This window comes from Nilaparvata lugens, chromosome 3 (genome assembly GCF_014356525.2).
Source record: "Nilaparvata lugens isolate BPH chromosome 3, ASM1435652v1, whole genome shotgun sequence".
Lineage (NCBI taxonomy): Eukaryota > Metazoa > Arthropoda > Insecta > Hemiptera > Delphacidae > Nilaparvata > Nilaparvata lugens.
The window spans coordinates 90,857,039-90,867,731 of NC_052506.1; the positions used below are offsets into that span (position 1 = coordinate 90,857,039).

The window sequence follows — 10,693 nt, forward strand, 5'->3', positions numbered from 1 at the left end:
TACTAAGTCACGAAGATATTCAGAAGAGGATAAGATGTTTATAAAACAAGACATTGGCTGCAGAGATTATTGAGCCATGCTCTGGTTTAATGTTCTTAAATTAAAACATGAACAAATTAGAAAATTAATAACTGTGTAGAGCTGGGTTTACACCAAAGTTATTAACAAGATGTTAATAACTTAATCTTTACAGATTCTATTAGATTGAACGGAACTTCCAAAAACATATTATGTTCATCATTTGTATGATTAGTTATGCTCAATCTAATAGAATCTACAAGGATTAAGTTATTAACATTTTGTTATCAAATTTGGTGTAAACGCAGCTTAATACATAAATTACGGTCCTCGAATAACTGATACTTGTTCCTTCTTAACACGAGCAGTTTCTACCACAGTTACATCTAGACATAGTACGTTAAGGCGCAGCTGAAATCAATGTTTTCAGTAGAAGAAAAAAATTGATGATAGAGTTGAATGAGCTATTTTCAATATTATCAAATTTCATGAATTTTAAAAATATTTTTGGAAATGAAAACCTTTTCAACATGATAATTTTTATCTGTCTGTTTTACAATGTTCCGATTGTTTGTTCAATAGCGTCTGTCGTCCATTTTGTATTTAGCAAAACACACCAAGTGAAGGAATCAAGGAACGGGAAGCGACGGACGTTGGATGATTGAAGACGACGCCTTGCCTTCTAATTCATTATATAATCGCCAAGAAAGCGTTGTTTTACTAAATTATATTTCATAGACAGTGACTTGTTTAGATTTTTGTAATAGAACTTGCATCAGTATCTTCTTTGTAAGTGCATTTAGAAATTCTACAAACTAAAACTTCTTGTTACGAGTTTGAAGCATTTTCCACGCGTACAAGGTCATTGAGTAAGTTGTAAACTTGTCTTTTACATAAATTCTTCATCATGGCTAGTAGTAGAAATGAAAGAAACGACTGCAGAATCTATGTTGGAAATCTTCCTCCTGATATAAGAACCAAGGACATTGAGGATTTGTTCTACAAATTTGGCAAGGTGATGTTTGTCGATTTGAAGAACCGAAGAGGCCCACCTTTTGCGTTTGTGGAATTTGAAGATCCCCGAGATGCCGAGGATGCTGTTCATGCTCGTGATGGGTACGATTACGACGGATACAGATTGAGAGTGGAGTTTCCTCGCGGTGCAGGTCCCAGAGGATTCAGGGAAGGAAGAGGCGGCGGCATGGGTGGTGGAGGCGGAGGCCGTACCAGAGGTCCTCCAGCTAGAAGATCAAACTACAGAGTGCTTGTTACTGGTCTACCGCCTTCGGGAAGCTGGCAGGATTTAAAGGATCACATGCGGGAAGCCGGAGATGTGTGCTATGCTGATGTATTTAAAGACGGCACTGGAGTTGTTGAGTTTCTGCGTCACGACGACATGAAATACGCCTTCAAGAAGCTGGATGACTCGAGATTCAGATCTCACGAGGGAGAAACTTCCTACATCAGGGTGAAGGAGGATTATTCTGGTGGTGGATATCGCGACAGCGAGGACAGAGGCCGTTCCAAGAGCAGGAGCTATTCGCCCGACAGACGTGGAAGTCCGGTTTACTCTCCGGTGCGTCGCAGTTACTCTCGTTCCAGATCACGATCTTGAATCATTCCTTGGTAAGTCAATTAATTTGTACCAAAATGTATACCTATAAACTTATAGTCAAAGGCATATTTCTATGTTTTTTCTTGATGTCACTTTTAAATATAACTGTCAAATAAGGCACGCTCCCACCAAATATAACATAGATTTCTAGACACGATTTCTCGGTTTTTAATTGCATAATTTATTACTTACAAATTGAGTTCCAGTGATTAGAGTTCAGTTTCGTATTTGATTTATCTATTATTGATATTAAAATCATGTATCAATTTGTAATCACACATTTGCTCAGACTATAAAATATTTTTTTAATAAAAGGGTTAGGTTAGGATTTCGCTTTTTAATGACAATGTATTGTCATTGTGTTGTATAATGGTGCTACATTATAATAAAGACACCAGATTGTCTCATTTTTTTTAAAGCTCATTATATAGCCTAGGCTAATACAATCATGTTACCACTATCGTTCAAAAAATTTTCTTCTATATTGTTCTAGATTGCTAAATACGCATGATGCATTGCATCATCAAAGTAGGCCTACCTAATATTAACTTATGGCATTTATTTAAATAATTATGCAACTTGACTATGTCGCGTCTAGAATTGCTATTCTGTTTTAGCCTACTTTATTTTTATAAGAACAGAAAACGCTTGTATACTAACTTTATTTAAAAAAAAAAAAAACAGCTGTAATTGAGTTATGCTCAACTCATTAGGCCTATATTAAATTGAAGCAGGTAAGAATTATGGGTTTGAATTTATATTTTTTAAATAAATGTTTCTCTACACATTTTTGTGTCACAAAGCCATAAATTGGATGTATGTTCTCTTTTAGTCTGTTTACAAATAGGGGAAAAGTATTCTGTCACAATTGTAGATTTCCGGACAGTCAAAAAATAATGTTATTTTCAGTATGGAGAACTAAAAAGGTTGCTTCATAAAAGTAGCTTTTTCGGTTGTCTAATTTTGTTTGATACAAAAACCGTTGTTGAATTGGATTTTCAAAATATTACAATTTAGGAAATTGCAATGTTAAAACTAGATGTTATGGTTGCGGGTATTAATCTAGTTATAATATTGTAATGTCGATCCTTCGTGTTTTTTCAAATTTGCAAATTTCTCTCAGCAACTCAGTGTTTTTGCTTACAATATTTCAGTATTTGAGGTATTTGAGAAACTTTGTCATTCTATTATATATGTGAGTGTGTTTGTGTGTGTGAATTTGTAATTTGTATAGATTTAATCAGCAAATCAGTTGATTTAACATTATACTACAAAATACAACTGAGACTATTTCTTGATCAGTGGTAAAATAAGAAAGTAATGCTGTACGGTCAATTCAATGTTTTATCTTTCGAATTAGTACAGTCATTCTTTTCAAAAATGGAAAAAGTGTTTGGAAAATGTATCTATAATAATAATACACAAATACTCCATTAATCTGTATGCATACTTATTGGAAACAGTTAATATTTTAATTGATATACATAGCTAATATCATAAAGCTATATCAGAGATGATTAAAAGAAATGAAATTCATTAGCATAATTTAATATGTGAATAACATTCTCTGGTCAGCTCTGTCTTTTAATTATTCATTCGAAAATCAAATGAATTTTTGAAAATTAATCTTTCATGATATAACTTTACCGTTGAATAATAAAATTGAAAATTTTGAATTTTCCCAAAACTACTATCAATTACTAAAATTATTGATAAAATAGGTCAATATTATTAACAATTCAATGAGTTTGATATTCCTAGTTAGAATTTGACCATTTTTTTAAATAAAATATTATCTAGTCTCTTTTGAAAATTGATCATTAATTAACCGTAAAATCTAGTCACTAGTTGAAAGTAGACCAGTTTTTTACTAGATGGAAAAAATCTTGAGCCTTATAAAAATGTTGCCTAGCATTGAGTTTGTTGTATATTAACTGGTTACTGTGTTTTGGTTTATTTTAAAGGGTGTATTGGACACCAGAGCAATGTTGTAAGGATAAGGATTAAAGACAAATTAAGGAGCAACACACAGCTGACACGGCTGGCTTGCGTTGCGCTGAGTGGAGGATTATGGATTCATAGGATTTCAGAGAAAGAGAGAGTGAGTGAGAAGAGGGAGAGGATAAATGCCTCGTTTAAATTCCTCCTCCTCCAGTTAATTTGGATCCCTCGTGGGAGCGCCCTCGCCACTAACTGCGTGGGACGTTAGGATCATGAAGGATCAGGATCAGGATTAGGATCAAATGCCGGATTGGATCACTAGGATCGCGTGGACCCACATTCTTTGGCCATAGTCAGTGGATGTTGGTGATGATTTTCATTTTTCATTCATTAAAACATAACTTTCGTTTCTAAAGTAAAGCTTCTTTGGCCTAAGAACATAGTTACAAAACGAGTAAGCATTCAAAAACGATTGACTTGTAGTTTTTGTTGAAAATATTTTTAAAAATTTAACATTAAATTCTTAATTGGATTCATTCAAAGTACATTTGAGAAATTCAATATCTATAGATTTTTTTTGAAAAAAATATTTGAAATCATCTCAATTTTATAATGAAAAAAAGTTTAAATTCTAATTACTTGATAGACTTTTAAGATTAACAAAATAAATTAATGACTACTCTTATTCAACAGTTGTTCTTGTACTTGACTCGTACATGATTCATGTCTGTTCTTTTAAATTTAATTTATCATCAAATGCTCACAATTATATCACAAAACTGAGTCATATCATAATCTTTACCCATCATAGACTATCAAAAATGTAATTTTGACTGATAAACTCTCTTGATAATGTTCTATAAAATAATCATAAGTTCAAAACGAAAATCAAATCATTGATTGAATAATAAGTTTTCAATATTGATTCCATAACGTGTGTAGGTATAAAAAATAAATTTTTCTCTGCTCTGTATTATTTCAATAATTTTGTCTACCAATATTACATGGAAAAATCATAATTCCGCTCCAGAAAACGTTTAAAAAACAAATTGGTAACATATTTTTCTATGATATTGAGTAATGAATATTCCATACCTAACGAGATCATTAAATGTGTGAAAATAATTACATGTTTTTTGTTTATCTATAAATAAAAGATTAAATTCATACTGTCAGCATTGACAGTTTAAAGTGAATATCTCTATAGAACACCACAGCTCCTAAAAAAATGAAACCTATGAGACTGTAGTTTCTAAACTTGATCGGTAATAATAATATAACTATCCATTGAATATGAATAGGCCTACCAAGGACCTGTTTCATAAATAATATTCAATCACCTGTATTAATAAAATAGACCCTGATTCTAAACATTTTTAATTAATCACTCTGCAAACGTAATATCAGGAACTCCTATATACTACCGGACCTGAGCCTAAAAAAATATGGCCGCCGTATTTGGTGGTCTTATAGAAATTCCTACTGAGAAAAAATCACTAATCAGCTGTTAGAGAGCGTATCAGTTTATCGAAATCTCAGTTCGTCTAGTTCCCATTTAAAATATCAATGCCGGCCACCACCTACGGAGGCCATTTTTTGTAGACGCAGGTCCGGTATTTAGGAAGTCCTGGTGATATCCATGTATAGTGTATGAGAGCCTCTCCCCTAGGTTACAACAGTTTAAGAGACTCTCTGATACAAAAACTGATTTTTCAGTTGTTTTTCTTGAGAGAAACATTAGTTTTTCTCCATTCTATTTCAGCGAAATAAGTTCTCGAATAATATTTTTTGTTAATTATTTCATAAAATGTGTTTTTCTACTAATTTTCACCAGATATCTTGAGGCCGGCCTTTGGATTTCCCATTGTATTTGGAGCTGGCTGTGATGCAACTTTTTTCAATAGATTGAATAAATCTATAGAATGATAGATCTAAGGAGTAACTTCTCTACTTTGCAACTTCTCTGATGCAATTTTTTCCAATAGATTGAATAAATCTATAGAATGATAGATGTAATGAGTAACTTCTCTACTTGAACGTATTTTTCACTTGTAGATCAGTTGTGTACAGATAATAATTGATTCAGTTCATTAATTTTTATCATTTCATAACGTGACAGAACAATTGGGCTGCTTATTACTTCTATAGTGTGATTCACTTTCAACTGACAGCATCGGTTGAATGAGAAGCCTTAGTGGTATTCTTTAAGTGTTGGAGACAGTTTGAAGCCTTCGACCTATTTATCTCTTGTGTCAATATTTGAAATTCAAGAAGTGCTTTTCGGTTTATTAAAGCGAAATTCAATTCAAACTGTCAGCATTTCTTGAAGATAACCCCAATCCTTCACATTCAACCAAATGCTGAAAGTCTGAAGTAATTTTCTGTACAGTACATGAATTTGACATTTACTAACATACAAAACAGCCAGCTCTGATGAATTTAAAAAATACATTTTTAATTCTACAATTTGAAGTACCTGATTAGTTTGCATAAAATTCAAGTTGTAGCTAACCTTTTGTACCAACATTATCCAATTTTATCAATATTTAAAACATTAGTAGCATAAAATAATATTACTAATAATATTTTATTGATAATAAAAAACATTGAACTTAACATCATAAAATTTAATTTACAGCTTTTCCATTCTTCTTGTACAATTCCCTTGCTTCAATTTATACTATTTCAATCACAGAATCTCACCTTTCCTATAAAAACCAATAATTTATTATAAAAAATCATACCACGAGTGAATAGATCATAAGTACAATAAATCTTATAAGTGAACAGTAACCTGTTCATTCGCATCACTATTGTAATCATTACATTCATCGCTAGGTAATGAAGTGTTTTAGACTTGCAGGGTCTAGGCAGCTTATCCCTGTTTTAGGAATACTTAAAATTCATTAAACATGTCTCTGAAAAAAAGACATTTTCCGCTTAGAACCTAGGTTTTTTCATAAAAAATAGTTTTAATATATCTGACAGCGACTAAAAGAAAAACCTAGTCTAAAACTTAGTTTTTTATGTAAGCCAACTCATAATTATTATCTTTTTAATTAGCCTATAGAGATTATCTATTTATTCATCCAGTTTATTTATCCTTCAGTACTTTCATTTTATTAAAATAAATATATTGAAAGTCGATCGACCACCTAACTATTGACAAATAGCTACTTGTTCGTATTCCACGTACTTAAATTATATACTCAAAAAAATGTTTTTGTTTATTGAACATAGTAGTTTATATCTGAATATACTAAATCTTCAGTTCTAGTAAGTTCACCTTGAGATTCCTAATAGGCAATCTTTATAATTGGATATAAATAACCACCTTCAACCTTGATCATGTACAGTTTTTATATTGGTATGGAATGAAAACAGTATTTCTAACTTTCATAAATTAACTGCAGTAAAGTAACATTTTAAATCGTGTGGTTTGATTTTTATAACAAAATCGAGAAGATTGATGATTCATATAGTAGTAAACTAATTATTTCACCCATTCATCTATTAGAATGTTCACTTGTAGACCTATACATAAATCATTCGATGTTATCACTCATAATTGAACTAAAGTAATAGAAAACAAATCCCTTTTACCTAGCTCAGCTTTTTATTCAATTCATCTCCCGCATCGTATCTATTATTTGAAATTAATTGTTTGGTTTGATCGGTTCTCGTTGTTTTTCGCTTCTTATTTCTTTATTTTTCTAGAAAATTTAGTTTGTGTGTCAGCTATAATCCTCCAAACTTGAGTGTTCTGCTATTAATCTTGGAAATTTAGTTGAACTAGAGGGTCAGTTGGCACACCACGAAAAAGTCCCTGGGTTGTGAGCTATCCAGGGCCCTTTTCGTGGTGTGCCTACTTCATCTCCCAATCACCCAGCAAACCAATTGAAATTCAGCGTTCTTTTCCGGTTATTAAGTTATTACGACAGGCAGTGATGCTCATAATATCGTTTCTTTGTCAAATTCAACTAATTACAATAACATCTTATCTTATCACCGCTTGCCTTCTAGTTATTTGTTCTCGGAAAGCTTCATAATGAACTGCTCTTTTAAAATACTCTCTGATTTACTAAAACTTGCTGGAAGCTATTTATAATTTGATAATTTCGATAATTTTTTGATTTTTATTGTTTGTTTAGTTGGTTGTGTTTTGGTGTGATTCACGGCTAATTTAACTTTGGTCCAATTCACATTACTATAATGTGGATTATTTTGCAAAATTTGTGGTTTTTTATAAAAAAGCTTTCTGGGCTGCTTATTTTTAGTGTTGGGCTAGTAAAATTCTCTTTATCAACTGTACACTACTTGGAACTTCAGTCGTGTATTGGTCTTGAAATTTGCAATTTAATTTAAATTCAACAATGTATTTATCTATAAAACTCTTTTGTAAATGAAATCATCACCGAAGTTGAGTTCAGAAAATTATTGAACCCCGCTTTTCAGTATGATGTACGATAGTAGTGTTATACAGTATAATATGACATTACTATCACATTCTTGGGAGTAGATCTTTTGAACATTATTGAAACATAGTAGACCCATATGAAATAGGTATAATTATTGAACCATGCTTTTCAGTGCGATATAATATAGTTCTATAGTACTGCAGTCCTATATTATGCATTTATTCCCTCAAAATCACGTACTTGTTAGTAAAATTTGTTGAGCATTGTTAGATTTATTTTTTATTTTGAATATTATTAGCCTAGGGCTCCGGATTGTGGGGAGTCCCGTAGGAAGTTACATACCGCCGACTTAACAACAATCTCCCATGACGGAAAACTGTGATAGTTATTCTTGATTTTCACATTAATTTTTGATAAGTTTGATTTTTTTACGTATGATTCGTGCTGAAATTGTATTTTGTTGCTTCGCTTTCGTTTTTTTTTTGTTGTGTGTTCCATCCAGGTTTCAACTCAAACTCGTTTTTCATTTTATTTTCGTTTTCAAATATATTTTGCTCTTTGAAATGTTTCCTGAGTCCTTGGTGAATGTTCTTTATTATTTTTAATAACATCTGTACTAAAGCACTAAACAACCTTATGTAAGTTAGGCTGAAATGATAAATATTGAATGGGTAAAGAACATGCTAAAAGAGTGTTAAAAATTACCACACAAGTTTAGCTTCTAGGGTTTACCTCCAAACTGAATAAAATAAAAAAATATTGAGACTCAAGGCTCCAGCCAACTATCACCATGGCTAGATTGCGTGAAATCGCAACCTTTCTCATACAAGCCCATGTATGACTAAATAAGTTCAATGTGACAAAATTGCTGACGTAATCAATGCAGCGTTGTCATATTGAATACTTACATGTTGGCACAAGGGTTTGCATGAGAAAATTGAAATTTAACAAAATCTTGCAATGCCGATATTTAGTCGGCTGGAAGCTTAATTCTCAACTCGTTTAATTAAAAATATGATCCATTCATTAACTAACAGAAATATGTATTGTTTATGATTAGTCCTTTAAGCTCACTCACTCCATGTACCGATTAATTACATACAACTCATTGATCATCTAACTTATTAATTCGAGGAAAAATCTCAAATTTTTACATTAATATTTAATAGTGTTCTTATTGTTTTGCTTTACTAATTGTGTTTTGTTTTTGTCTCTATTACAGGTTTTACCGTACGTGCATTTTGAGCTTGAAATAGGCGCATCATGCTATTACCAGAAAGTTTTTTACTATTCTTCAGCCATCTTAACTTTTATGAGAACGGAACATTTTATCAATGAGTAATGTGTATTATTTGCAACAATTTGTATTGTAATATTGAATAATAAATAGTGAATACGTCCTGATTTTATTGGCGGGATGGTCTCCAATTTCCATTAGCTATGTAATTTTAGAATTGATTTCTGAAGATTGTATGCGTGTGCATGAGATTTTCTTAAAAGTTTCATTATATTATTATATTTAGACTCAAGTATTTTGACATTGGTTTGTATGAGTTGTACTTCAATAAAGATGAACATTTCATTTAGTTGATGTTATTATTATTCTACTGTTTTCAACCAAATGTTGTGAGATTATCATAACGTATGTCGCGTTTAATGTATTTTTGTGAGAATCACGCTATATAATCAGTGGAAATGATAGGACGGGATAGTTGCGAATTGCAAAGTTTATTTTTCCACCGCCTTCTGTAGTAGATGGATGTGATTCAAGTCATCTTGTTATATCTAATAAAATATTGATTGTCAATTCTTGTTGCCATTGATCAATTATCATATTATTTCAAATATACAGGATGTTTATAAATTAATATTGGGGTTTTAACTCTTTATAACATTTATCACATTAAACTTACAGTTGTAAATGGTATTATGTCAAATAAAAGAGTAACTCAAACAGTTTTCCTATGAACCTTATAGATGTTCAATGCGACTATGTATGATTTGTCACAAGGCACACATCCAACCTATAGCAGAGGAGGCACGTACTCACGATCCTTGATGAAGCCCCAAAGGTAAAAATAGAATGGCGTTAGGTCGGGAGAACGAGGCGGCCATGCATAGCAAGCCCTGTCATTGCCCTTGCGGTGTTGCGGTCTTCCCTTCCCAGCGTCTATCCTCCATCTTTGTTACTACCGCTGTCTAGCGGATTGCGGCAGAAACATTTTACACACACATTCGCACTGGTGTCAACGAAACTGAGTTACTCTTTCATTTGACATATCATTTGTAACTGTCAGTTTAATATAATCAATTATACTAGTAGTTCTGTGAACAGTAGACCTCACGCAGTATTCTCATCAATAAGTACCTGATGTCACTTGTTTTAAATGTTAACAAACTCAGTTCACGTTTGAACTTGTATTCCATATGATATAATTCATCCAGTTCCGTGATAATATTTCTATCTGATGAGAATTAATTTTTTACAATTAAAAATATAATAATTTCTCCAGCATTATTTAGTTCATTTGTTTATTTTTATCACCTATTAAATTAGTTTTTTGAATGTGAGGATATTGATACTAATGGGCACGCATAATAATACCATGACTGCAAAACAAAATAGGTATTGAAACCAAAGACCTTAAAGCTGCGATTAGACCAAAGTTATTAACAAAATGTTAATAACTCAATCCTTATA

General features: G+C 31.9%; 1 protein-coding gene across 5 annotated transcripts; it reads left to right on the forward strand.

Annotated features, from left to right (window-relative positions):
• The first annotated feature begins 338 nt into the window (after positions 1-338).
• On the forward strand, positions 339-9,578 carry LOC111059399 (serine/arginine-rich splicing factor 1A). 5 transcript variants are annotated; one of them, XR_005570957.1, is made up of 3 exons: positions 611-1,644; positions 3,598-3,940; positions 9,215-9,578. XR_005570957.1 is itself a non-coding variant. In XM_022347051.2 (2 exons), exon 1 carries the CDS (start codon positions 926-928, stop codon positions 1,631-1,633), a length of 708 nt encoding a protein of 235 aa, XP_022202743.1. In that variant the 5' UTR covers positions 339-925; the 3' UTR covers positions 1,634-1,644; positions 9,215-9,578. The 5 variants fall into 5 exon arrangements, 1 of the variants encoding a protein (XP_022202743.1); XR_002606613.2 differs by having other exon boundaries at positions 3,598-3,936; XR_002606614.2 differs by having other exon boundaries at positions 3,598-3,926.
• The last annotated feature ends 1,115 nt before the right edge of the window (positions 9,579-10,693 follow it).